This window comes from Sinocyclocheilus grahami, unplaced genomic scaffold (assembly GCF_001515645.1).
Source record: "Sinocyclocheilus grahami isolate Dianchi unplaced genomic scaffold, SAMN03320097.WGS_v1.1 scaffold37.1, whole genome shotgun sequence".
Classification (NCBI taxonomy): Eukaryota; Metazoa; Chordata; class Actinopteri; order Cypriniformes; family Cyprinidae; genus Sinocyclocheilus; species Sinocyclocheilus grahami.
Window position 1 is genome coordinate 4,760,215 of NW_015505216.1, and position 13,978 is coordinate 4,774,192.

General features: G+C 35.9%; 1 protein-coding gene across 2 annotated transcripts; it reads left to right on the forward strand.

The window, feature by feature from the left end:
* The first annotated feature begins 976 nt into the window (after positions 1 to 976).
* Positions 977 to 13,160, forward strand: LOC107581740 (mucin-2). Of its 2 annotated transcripts, XM_016267392.1 has the most exons (13): positions 977 to 1,209; positions 4,316 to 5,389; positions 5,471 to 6,571; positions 6,698 to 6,799; positions 7,002 to 7,108; positions 7,249 to 7,307; positions 7,399 to 7,544; positions 8,325 to 8,459; positions 8,772 to 8,814; positions 9,115 to 9,152; positions 9,250 to 9,346; positions 9,475 to 9,664; positions 12,037 to 13,160. In XM_016267392.1, the coding sequence occupies exons 1-13, from the start codon at positions 1,161 to 1,163 to the stop codon at positions 12,157 to 12,159; spliced, it is 3,264 nt and encodes a 1,087-aa protein (XP_016122878.1). In that variant the 5' UTR covers positions 977 to 1,160; the 3' UTR covers positions 12,160 to 13,160. The 2 variants fall into 2 exon arrangements, with proteins under 2 accessions (XP_016122878.1, XP_016122877.1); XM_016267391.1 differs by having other exon boundaries at positions 4,316 to 6,571; positions 12,037 to 13,159.
* The last annotated feature ends 818 nt before the right edge of the window (positions 13,161 to 13,978 follow it).

The window sequence follows — 13,978 nt, forward strand, 5'->3', positions numbered from 1 at the left end:
TATATTTTACAAACAATATTTTCTATCCCCTTACCGTAACCCTACCCCTAAACCGATCAGTCTTTATCACACAGTATATGACACATCAGGTGAAACTTTTGATTAAATTTAAATGAAGAAAATAACAAGGAAGTACGTTCCATCAGAACAAATTATGAACCAACAACTATTCAAGCTGACACTTTGCTGTGGCATGTTAGCTGACACTGAGATCTGGCACAGCTAAGTTTTATCTATTGGAGCTTGGAGTGTTCAAGTCTTTTGCACAAAACTTTCTGCATTTTTCTTTGTTGTTGTTGTTGTTTTCATTTTCACACTCGTTTCCCTGGCAATTCATTTAAATTCTGAGAGGTCTTTAGTCCTGATGGATTTTCTGACTTCACTTCCATCACTAATGTTATTGCAAATAAACTGCACATTGATGCAAATGCTCCAAACTGATGCAAATAAAGCAACACCTAAGCACCCCATATAGTAAGTCTAGCTTAGAACATTTAAAAATAGGAAGTTAACCATTGATTTCAATAAAAGAGTCCTTGTTAAATGACATTTTCTGAACAGACCCATGACGTAAAAACCAAATGTGTGCCACGGGATCTAATATTATATTTTTAAAATCTACAATAGGTACTAATACTACCACTACTTACTATTGTTTTCATGCCTAACTGGGATTTTGATAAATAAATAAATAAATAAATAAATAAATAAATAAATAAATAAATAAATAAATAAATAAATAAATAAATAAATAAATAAATAAATAAATAAATAAATAAATAAATAAATAAATAAATAAATAAATGGGTTATTCCACGAGGGTTATTTGTTAAGATTATTAATATATACCTGCGTTTCTTAATGTTGGGTGTGTTGGAGAAAAATAAATGAATGTGCCATACTGATTTCAAGAGTCCTGTTTCGCAATCTAGCCCAAGTATCCTCCCCCCTGCAGCCGTATTTAACTCGCTGCCTCTCTGAAGCCACCTGTAGCGGATCTCTATCCTCCAAAGGAAATAAACCTCCGAAAGCCACCGAGTTAACGGAACTAAAGCTCTTGACACGGAAGACGTCTTCTGTTTTCCTTTTTTTTTTTTTTGCATTATCAATAACTTTTATTATTATTATTATTTGTATGAACGACATTTAAATAGAGAACTATGTTACCGACGCATCGACTATTCCTATTAATATTAATCTCGACTTCAGGTAAGCCTGCAATCTGAGTGTGTTTGTGTGTGCTGATGGGTTTATTCCTATAGATATACAATAAGTAGTCTGTATTTGAAAATACATTTTATTTTGTAGATTAACCCACTGGTAATGATTTGATTTGCGCCGTGACCCACTTATGTTTTAAGGACCATGGACAGTCTCGAGTGTTAAAACTCCACAACTACATTTTAGTTTTATATTAATGCTCGTCTGGTGTTTAGAAGTGTTTGTAAGAGACACAACTTTCGCCTGGCAACACCAAACAAAACGTGAGGCACATAATGATCCGTGGAAGCGTTGTCCTTAGCTAACTCACCGCTAATATTTGTCACCCAAATGTCCTTTTAAGGCTCTAAAACTAGTTGCTGAAGCAATGAAATTAAATAAAATATAAATGAAAGAGCACTTCGACTTGATTTTTATAGTCTTTTACTAGTCTTATATAGTCAGTTTGTCCCTCTGAAAAAGCTCGGTGGCAGATATAACTGCCACATTTAGGCGTAATAATGAAAGAGTCTATTATTACTTTATTACTATGTTTTTTAAATATATATATATATACATACCTCTTCCTCACATAAATCATGATCACGTGCAAATATGTCATTGGTCACAGTTGTGGTCAATGGGAAACATTTTGAATAACTAACTGAATGGTTCACATTATAAAATTGTAGGTCTCAAATTAATGTTACATTAAATTAAACAATAGTAATAATGAAAATGCATTTATTCTTGGATTATTATTCTCCACAATCCACTATTGTCTGAAAAAAAAGAAAAGAAAAAGAAAGTTAATTTATTGTTTGAAACTTTCTGTTCTTATATGGTTCTGTTTTATACTTTACATATATATATACCATGTCAATGCCATGTTGGTATTCAATACTTGAAATTATGTAATTTTTTGGGAATATCAGTTATGTTTTCACTTTTTGTCCTTAGAATGTGATAAACTATGAAGCGAAACAGATGTTTCTAATTTGAATATAGTGCCTCTAAGTCTGTGGCTCTTTACCTTTAAGCAAAACAATTTAACCAGAATCCCTCTGCATTGTTCAATGTGCACCGTTGCTTATTTAAGAACCAAATCCTTTCTCTTGTTGTTTTACTGTCTTTTGTGTGTTTAATGAAGTGAGGATGGGCTTTAAGCATTTTAGAGGAACAGCTACTACAGCTATGTAGAATTACTGTCAGAGGCTATTTGCACTTAGCGCAAATGCGATATATGCCATGGATTCTGCAATGGATTCTATTTACACTATGTAAAAAATAACAGTATTTTTGTTTTGTTTTTTGGAATAAGTGTAAATAGTAGTTTGATGCTATTCTTAGTACAAATAGTGGCAGATATTTGCACCTCAGTATTGTACTACATTATAGGTGCGAATTTATTTTATTTAGGACAATAAAGCCCTCCCTACACCTACTCCTAAACCTTACCCAATAAACACTTATCATTAAATACCCATGGCTAACTTTAGTTCCACTTTTCAAATATTTCCTTCATTTTTATTGAAAATAAACGCCTTTCCAATCTGATATGTGATGGGTAAAACAGGAGAAGAAAGAGTTTGGTAAAAGGCAGATTCTAACCTGGATCGATTGCGTCCAAAGTCACTGTCACACTCTTTACTGCCTACTCTACCAATACTGCTATTTGATTGGCATCTTTTGTCATGATGTCAAGCCAAGCCCAACCACACAGTTGTGGGCAGAGTTAGTCCAAATAGCCTCTGCCAACAAGGTGAGCTATTTGCACTTAGTGTAAATAGACACTCCAATAAATATTAGCATGCTTTATTTTAAGAATTCAGTTCAAAGACCTTTTGTTTGGACAACATAGGTCATTTTTATTTTCAATTCAGATATTTGTGACCCTGGACCACAAAACCAGTCATAAGGGTCATTTTTTTGAAATTGAGATTAATACATCTTCTGAAAGCTGAATAAATAAGCTTTCTATTGACGTATGGTTTGTTAGGATAGGACAAAATTTGGCCGAGATATACAACTATTTGAAAATCTGGAATTTGAGGGTGCATGCAAAAAAAATCTAAATATTGAGAAAATCGCCTTTAAAGTTGTCCAAATGCAGTCCTTAGCCATGCATATTGCTAATGATAATACATTTTTGATATATTTACGGTAGGAAATTTACAAAATATCTTCATGGAACATGATCTTTACATAATATCCTAATGATTTTTGGCATAAAAGAAAAATCTATAATTTTGACCCATACAATGTATTTTTGGCTATTGCTACAAATATACCCGTGCTACTTATGACTGGTTTTGTGGTCCAGGGTCACATTTGTTCACTCAGTGAACTCAGTTTAGGTTGTTTTGCAACCTATGGCTGGTTCAATATGGAATATAGGATGTTGGGTTTAACCTAGCATATTTGTTTGATTTATGCTAATTCAACTTATACTGACTGATACCTCATCATCAGCTGGGTTGTATGCTGCATTTATACCTGGAACGATGTCTGAGATGACCATATTCCAGTACAAAAGTCAGAAAATCAAGATGACCGCATCCATTGGTAGCAATACCAGTCTATAAAATACATAAAATGCATAATACCTTTAACAAAGTATCATGTCCACAGTTAGAGGTTGGATAGAACTGTGTGCACCACTGAGTTTCTTAAGACTAACAGAAGTGATAAGAAGCAATGTATTACTTTAGTTTCAGTTACTGTTGATGCGTTGGACGGTCATTTTGCATTCTGAATTTGAGGTTGTTGCTGTTCCTCAGAGTTGCAACTCTGACTTGAGGGGTGCTCCAGTTAAAAGTTCCTACTAGGAAGTCGGAATTTCTGACTTCAGAGTATAAATGGACCACTTACCAGGTGGTGGAGGGGTGTATTGTTTCAACTGTCAGTGACAAAAATATATATATATGCACCTTCAGATTAAGTATGTCTAGCATTCATCTATTGTGCACTTCTTTAAGTGTAACAGGCTGACACAAAAACAATTGTGAATGGCTGCATGACACATGCTCAGATTTTTCATTTTATGCTGCTTATCAAATCTTTATGCAATTATCTTTTTTTCTGTTTCTGATTATGTGTTTGTGGTCATCAACAGCAGTAACAAACATTCCATCTGAGAATACAACTGCACCATCCACAAACAATGCCACCACCCCACTGCTGTCAACGCATGATGGCAATGTCACATCTCCACCTTTATCTACTCAAGGCAACGTGACAAGCTCGTCTACAGTTGCACCAGAAAATACTACCAGTTCATCAGTGAGTACACCAGGAAATGCCACAGCTTCACCTGCACCTGTAACAACAGAAGCAGCCAACTCCACAAGTCCACTTGTACTTACACCAGAGAATGCTACAAACCATCCTGTAACTTCACCAGGCAGCGCCACAACTACTCCTTTACCTGAGCCAGGCAACAGCACAACCCTACCCCAAACTACAAGAGGCAATGACACTAATCATCCCATTAGCACACCAAGCAACAGCACAGCTTCACCAATTACAACACCAAGCCATGCCACAATTACAACACAGACTACATCAGGTAATGCTACAACAGCAAACAATGCAACAACTCCAACCTTAACCACAGATATTTCAAATCTAACTACACCAGGGAATAATGCAACAGTAAATGTTACCATACCACCCCTAACTACACCAATAAATGCTACTGCTCCACCTCCAACGACACCAGTAAATGCTACTGCACCACCTCCAACTACACCAGGGAGCAATGCAACAGTAATTGCTACCACACCACCCATCACTAATCCAGTAAATGCAACTACACCACCTTCAAATACATCAGGGAGCAATGCAACAGTAAACGCTACCACACCACCCATAACTACACCAGTAAATGCTACCACACCACCTCTAACTACACCTGTGAATAATACAATAGTAAATGTTACCACACCACCCATAACTACACCAGTAAATGCTACCACACCACCTCTAACTACACCTGTGAATAATACAATAGTAAATGTTACCACACCACCCATAACTACACCAGTAAATGCTACCACACCACCTCTAACTACACCTGTGAATAATACAATAGTAAATGTTACCACACCACCCATAACTACACCAGTAAATGCTACCACACCACCTCTAACTACACCTGTGAATAATACAATAGTAAATGTTACCACACCACCCATAACTACACCAGTAAATGCTACCACACCACCTCTAACTACACCTGTGAATAATACAATAGTAAATGTTACCACACCACCCATGACTACACCAGTAAATGTTACTATGCCACCTTTAACTACACCAGAGAATAATGCAACAGCACATGCTACCACACCACCCATCACTACTCCAGTAAATGCTACTACACCATCCCTAACTACGCCAGGGAACAATGTAACAGTAAACGCTACCACACCACCCATCACTACTCCAGTAAATGCTACTACACCATCCCTAACTACGCCAGGGAACAATGTAACAGTAAACGCTACCACACCACCCATCACTACTCCAGTAAATGCTACTACACCATCCCTAACTACGCCAGGGAACAATGTAACAGTAAACGCTACCACACCACCCATCACTACTCCAGTAAATGCTACTACACCATCCCTAACTACGCCAGGGAACAATGTAACAGTAAACGCTACCACACCACCCATCACTACTCCAGTAAATGCTACTACACCACCTCTAATTACACCAGGAAACACTACAACAGGAAATGCCACCACACCACCAGTAAATGCTACAACACCCCCCCTAACTACACCAGGGAACAATGCAACAGTACACACTACCACACCACCCATTACTACTCCAGTAAATGCTACTACACCACTTCTAACTACACCAGGAAACAATGTAACAGGGAATGCCACCACACCACCAGTAAATGCTACAACACCACCCCTAACTACACCAGGGAACAATGCAACAGTACACACTACCACACCACCCATCACTACTCCAGTAAATGCTACCACTTCACCTCTAACTACACCAGGAAACAATGCAACAGGGAATGCCACCACACCACCCATCACTACACCAGTAAATGCTACAACACCACCAATAACAACACCAGGGAACAATGCAACAGTGCACACTACCACACAATCCATCACTACACCAGTAAATGTTACAACACCACCCCTAACTACACCAGGGAACAATGCAACAGTAAACGCTACCACACCACCCATAGCTACACCAGGAAATACTACAACAGGGACTGCTACGCCACCACCTCAGTCTACACCAGGAAATGCTACTACACCACCCATAACCAACTCAACGACTGGACCCACTGTTTCTACTACTAACCCAACTAACACTACAACCACGCCAGGTGTGTTTGAATTAATGTGTTGTGTGATTGTATATTGCGGAGTAATTCTGAGTAATGAGGAGTTCACAATTGCATTTAGTAATTTCTCCCATTCATAAACACTGAGTGACATCTTTTTTCTTTTAGCTACCTGTCCTGCAGTGCCCTGCCCACCACTCAGTGTCTGTGTGAACTCCATCTGTCAGTGTGTGACAGGAACTATTCCTTTAAATAATGCCTGTGTGGAAAGTACGTATCTGATGCCAAGCCTCTTGGCAACTTATCCTCTTTCTTAGACTGGACCATGGGACTTTACAAACATCCTTCTATATTTAATTGTTTATATAAATCATATGATTACAGTGATTATTAGGAAGAATCTAACAAGACAAACAGTGTAAGCACTTTAACACCCCCACTCTCTCTCCTCACATCCTGTGTTTATTTCCAGCTAAAACCTTCCCTAGTACACTGCGGGTGAACCGCACTTTTGAAGAGGCTATGAACAATCCACAATCACCTGAATTCCAGAAAACTGCTAAAGAGATCATTGCTGCGGTAGGTCACAAACTTACATTACAATCTGGTCTATTAACTTTATTTGAACTTTTATTAAAATAAATATTATTATTTTTTTTAAATTATTGCTCTATTGCCTTGGAGCCTAAATCATTATTCTTTCTTTCTTTTCGCCATAGGTAAATGAAGCTCTGCGTAACCAGTCAAACTACATTAACAGCACAGTAATTAGGTTGATGTAAGTGACCCTTTGAAACACTTCTTAACCACAGCTCTTACACATATGTATCATATTTGCAGAATACTAATCTCTGTGTAAATACTTACAGGTCTGGCAGTATAGTGGCCACAGTAAACAGTTTTTTTGAGCCCAATTCTCCAGTCACACAGGAGTTGGTTACATCTGCCATGAATACTGCTATAAGTGATTGTGAGAAGACAAACTGTGGTATTCTTGCTAATGCTCAATACACTGGTGAGTGACTTGAATAGATGTATTAAATAAGCTGTGATATGAAAACAGTGAAACAGACGTATTCATGTCCACATAGAAAATCATACAATACATTATACTAGTTTCACAAATATACTGCTCTCACATAATTATATAAAACAATTTTCGTATTAAATCATTCTTTATTTACATTTACATTACTTGACAAACATTTAAAACATTAATTCCTGTTTAGGCAACAAATTATCTTAAGAGCATTAAGTATACTTTGTTAATTTCCACAAAGATTGACAAAGCAACTTCTCTTGCAGTTGTATTAACCCGCAAAAGATTGTTCCTCCATTTAGAATTCAATACAGTGTCAAACATGGGGTGTTTAGAGATGTTTAGCCATGACTCTGGCCATGTTTTGTAATTGTGAACGTTTTAGATCACATAAAAGATCTTTCTATAGCCCTAAAATATACTGGAGTTTTCTATATGAAATACTTTCAAGATGCTGATATCACTACTAACTATGCTACCATCTACAACTAATTAATTCTTGCTAAACAATTTGATTAAATATTGAATTGTTATGCACATTTGTTTGCAATTATAATGCATGTAGCTTTTTATGACTTCATATTAAATAAGAGAATACATTAAACATTTATATATTTAGAAATTAATTTGTTACATCGCAGGACCATTTAAAATTAACCAGTGAAGGTAAACATGATGAAAACTTAAAGGACCTAAGATAAACACTTTCCGTCATGCATCTATCTAAACAACTACCTACTGTCTCTTTCTTTATAGCATCCAATCTGTGTGAGCAAGATCCTCCTCCTTGTGATATTAACACTACATTGTGTGAGGCCAAAGATGGGACAACTGATTGTATCTGCAAACCTGGCCATATATCTAGTCTTTACCAGACCAGAAGCTGTAGAGGTGAGCGTGTGTCTTTATTACCCCATTTGTGTGGACTACCATGTGTGTTTGTGTGTGCATATCATAATCATCCGTGACCTCCGTGAAGAATGAAAACAATTAAGAAATAAAAAATGTGTTAAATGAATAATTAATACCTTTTCATGGTGAGAAAGCTGTGTTTTTGGCTGGTAGATTTTCTTGATTCAGCAACTATTGGCAGGTATAGGAATCACACAAATCTGAAACAATACATAGTTTAGTTGATTGTTTTACTGTCTGCTCTACCATCTTTCTATGATTCAGTCTATTTACTCTCTATTCTTTTCACAGTTTGCCCTAGTGGCTACAAAGCGCAGGCAGACACGTGTGTTCGGTGAGAACGATTTCATTTCTTTGTTCTTAATAACACACTCTAATTTTAGTAGAACAAAGTCTGTGTGTAATTTATCTGTTCCAGTAATGGGAACCACAGTCATACCTCAAACATGATGGTTCAGAAATACTAAATGTCTTCCTTGTTGTCACAAACTGAACTGCTCTATTCAATGGTGGAGTGTATGATCAGTTTATTTGTAATAGAAACTACTGCCCCCTTGTGTCAAGGCAATATTGCAACAGTCACATAACTGCAGATAGGTGTCAGCATGCTCATGTCCTTTTTTTTTTTAAACAGATGTCCATTTGGCTATTCTGGATTTAACTGTGATGACTGTAAGATATTATTATTACAGTATTTCTTGATTTTTAACCATTAATGTAATAATTTTGTGTGTATGTGTGTGTCTAATGACCTTGTATCTCTGTGTAGCCTATTTGTTGGCTCTAGTGGTGGTGGCGTGTGTGTTAGGGGGAGTTCTGCTCATTGTGATTTTGGCTGTACTCATCTACATCTGTGTGACTCGAAGGTGAGTATTCATGAGACGTCAGGTATAGGACGTGCATTTGAATGTCTCTATGCGAGACTTTTATGCTCGTTTATGGATATACATTTCCCACTTGTTAACAATTTGTGTGTTTATTGTTTATTTCACAGCAAGAAGAAGTCAAGCAGCAATTATTACAACAGCCCGTACCCTGCTGAGGAGTTCCAGACCACGTGGCCCTCTCAGGACATCACCCATATTCCACGAGCTACTGTGACATCTAGTTCCAGCATTGATGCCACTGGCAACAGTCTAGAGATGTCTGAAGGGCCAGGCAAGAAAGGCCACAGTAATGGATTGGTGAGTACCTCCTTTCAGTCAAAACTTCACAAATAGTTAATAACCAGTTAAACCCTTTGGAACAGTTACACTTATCTTTAAATAACAGTGGGTTTTGTACTGTTTCAAAGACAAGCTTATGTGTGGACTTTTTTCGTTGAATAACTATTGTAAAATTAAATTATGCATATACACTACTGTTCAAAATTTGGGGGCAAGTTTCCACAAAAACCAATTATCAGCACAGCTGTTTTCAACATTGATAATAAGAAATGTTTCTTGAGAAAATCTACATATTAGATCATTTGACTGAAAATTCAGCTTTGCCATCACAGGAATAAATTAAACTGTAAAATATATTCAAACAGAAAGCATTTTTGCCATGTCCTTGGTTAGTAGATGCACCAGGGACCTGATTATAGCACTTAAAACCTGGAAAAGTCAGATTTTCATGATATGTCACCTTTAAATTGTAATAATTTTTCAAATTTTTACTGTATATTTTGATCAAATATGCAGCCTAGGTGAGTATAAATGATGTCTTTCAAAAACCATTAAAAATTCTTACAGACCCCAAACTTTTAAAGTAGTGTAAATTTATCTTATTTATATATCATATTCATATTCATATTTTATTTTATTTTATATTGCTTAATTTATATTATGAATTATACCTCTTTTTAAAAATAATTTTAAGAAATGAACCCCCTGTAAGTTAGTTGAAATTCTTCCATTAACCCTGCATGTGCCCTGTTTATCTCATACTAACACTAATAATAGTATAAGCCATATGACATATATATCACACCACAAACAAATACAAAATATTTTGTTCAACCAGACCCTTGTCCATTTGCAAATCTTTACTCTGCCTGCCAAGCTGAACTCCAATGACATACTCCTAATTGATGCAAAGATTGGATTATGCTAATTTTCTTCAAAGTATTTCTTGACTGAATGACTGAAGTCCATTATGAGCAGATGTAGTCCTAACAATGCCACATATAAAGAGAGTCTGTTGCATTAGTGAAACAATTGCATTTGCGGTAAGCGGAAAGCTAACAGTAGTACGTGACACTTGGGAAACTGGGCGATCCCTCAGTAGATTTCATAACTTTAATGTATGAAATCAGAATTTTATCATAATGGATGTACAAGTTTTGTGATGGGTTAGCTCATGAACAAACCTCTTTGTGTGTGTTTGTGCACGTGGTATCCCGTATATGGGCTTGATTTCTCCTCACTCCAAACACTATGACTATAGAAGATTGGAGGAAAGGTAAGTCACCGACTCCTGGTGTGTCCTGGTGTGTCGTCAGGGACTGTAAAAGGCAGACATGGACCATATATATGGACCATATATGAATGTACAACATACCGGCTGTGGTTCCGCCTTAAACTTAAAAGAGCCAATTGCATTATTGAAATGCTCAATATGATGGCTGTAGGAATGGAAGTCCCGTCTCACAGTTAAAATAGAAAGCTAAAATGTTTTTAAATAAATGCTATTTTTTTTACTTTCTATTCGTCAAAGAATCCTGAAAAAAAATATATATTAAGCAGAACAATTGTTTTTAACATTGATAATACTAAGAAATGTTTATTGAGCATCAAATCAGCATATTAGAATGATTTCTGAAGGATCATGTGACACTGAAGACACTGAAAGCTGAAAGTTCAGCTTTGTCATCACAGGAATAAATTATATTTGAAAATAATAATATTTCAGACTAATAATATTTAATAATATTACTGTATCAAATAAATGCAGCCTTGGTGAGCATAAGAGACTTATTTCAAAAACCATTAAAAAAAATCTTACAGACCCCAAACTTTTGATATTTTTGATCAATTTCCATAAATTGGGGTCTTTCACGGCTTGTATGGTTGCGTTACAAGTATGGCCGCCAAGTGAACTGACTTGCTTTAAAAGGACCTTGGTCTCCAAGTTCTTTCATGTAAAGGAATATTCTGGGTTAAATACAACTAAAAGTTTAAGTGTGTACCTTCTGCAGCATTAGCATTACCAAAATAATGAACGTAGCACCAACAACACCTTTGTCATCACTTACGTATATAACCTAGAAGGAATATTCCTTTATTTTGCTTTTATTTCTTCTTTTCTCTTTGTGACTGGCATCATCACTTCCCATTGCCGTGTATACACTCTGATTCTGAACTGTATTACTGTTATGTCCGGGATGAGATCTTGATTTTGATCTCTGGTTTGACCTGTTTGCATGCCATCATAAGCTTTGCATGATTTTTTTAAAGTAGGTTATTGTGTTTTTCCTGCATGCTGGTATTATAAGATGAGATGTGCTGAGAGAATGAAGCGTTGTGGGTTGTGTTTACCTGTACATGGCTAACATGGACTATAACTTCTTCTGCAGTCGGGCTCGTATGACCTCAGAACAGATGGCATGAGGACCTTTAAGGATATAAACCCCACACGCTACTCTTATCTGGTGGGTCACGAAAACCCCTACTTCATACAAGGAGATGAGAAGAAATGAGGAAAACAGCAGAGAAAGCCAGTGGACAAGAAAAGAGTGCAATAGCGACATGGATTATAAAAAGGCCTTGGATCAAAATGTTTCAGGAACGTTAACACTGTCAAAACCATACAGCTGATCACAGAGTCAAAGTATATACACAAACAGCATTTGAGAGATACGTTTATATATATATATATATATATATACATTTTACAGTTTTTATTCCAAATCCCTTTCACCCAGGATAAAATGCTCTTTTCTTAAAAGTGCATTGATGGTTGGGTTTCTTCTACCACAAGCTTGATAAACGTGTCCTGTGTATGACAATGTGAAATGAATGCTTAACCACTCATCTGTTGATATCTGTATTTTTTGTCACTTCTTATGTTTTGTCTGCACATTTCATTTTCAGAGTTTTGTTATCTGACAGAGATCATGCATATGTTACTGTGGTTTTCAACTCAAAATACTTTATTATAAAGGATGTAATATTAAACCATATTTTATTTAAATTTCTCATCTGTGGAAGCGATAAGGGCAGAATATCCAGTAGTTCTGATGTATCTAATCTATATTCTGACAGTAACTGCACTTTGTAGGAGAGAGCATGTCTTGTGTCTATGTGTGTGTGTGTGTGTGTGTGTTTTAAGTTTTATCTATCACAAAGACAGAACTGGTACATTCAGTTATGAATTTTTGGTTGATATCTCCTCCAAAGAATTAATTTATTTTATGCCAGGACAATGCATGCCACCAGAAATTGATCTCTGTGCCTGATTGTGATGTTATCTTTTGAATAGGAGAATTATGCAATGATGAGGAGTTAACAACCATGTCTCCTCTGTAGTCGTGCCAATAATTATATTTATTTAAATCAGTACATGACATTGTTTACTCAGCTGTCTGTTTGCTTCATATACATATTTATGTGTAACTGGGATATTTTCTATCTGTACATAAAGCTTTTGTAAAAAAAACAAAAACATAAAAAAAAGCTCCTTGTATAAAGTGATTAATCTTGTTCTGTATAATGAAAGGAAATAAATTAATAATAAAGATGTAGTTATCTACAATTTGTCCAGTTGTTCTTGTATATGTCTCCACACGTGCATATACACATAAACTTTTTTTTCAGTATTGGTTTATTACCTTTTTTTTAATACATAAGCGCAGTAGTAAAACATAGCATTTGTTTTATTTGATTACAATCATTATAAAATCACATTTTCCAATCCATGAAATCCATTGTTAAATTCTGAAAAGTTATAAATTAGTCAAGAGGAAATCGGAAGCCTCGAATATAAATTTTAAATAAAAAGACTGTCCATATAAGAGCAAATAACATACACTATAAAAATTGAGGTTTAGATATACTGGGGAAAAAAACATTTAAAAAGATGACCTTTTATGCCCCATGAGTGTGTGTGTGTGTGTGTGTGACAGAGGGGCTCTTGTAAATCTTTTCCTTAGAGTCAGATCAGGTGTAACAGATGTCTCTGAATTAATTAGACAGAAGCCCCAAAACAAGCCTTTCAACCCTTGACGACCCCTGCACCCATTAATGAGGGGCTCTAAATGAAGAACATCCATATTATTTATGCAAGGCTACTGTGTCAAAGAGGACCACATGGCCCTATCAAAAACACACACTGGGTTACACACACGCTTGCTATTAATATAAGAGTTCATGTTTAAACTTACTAGCAAGTCTATCTACATATGTATTTAATTTATTCACATTGTATTTGGTATATTCATGTTATAATCATAACAATCATCAAAAAAATTTCGGGTGGCTTAGTTTAATCACTCATATCTGAGCTCAAACATACCGTGG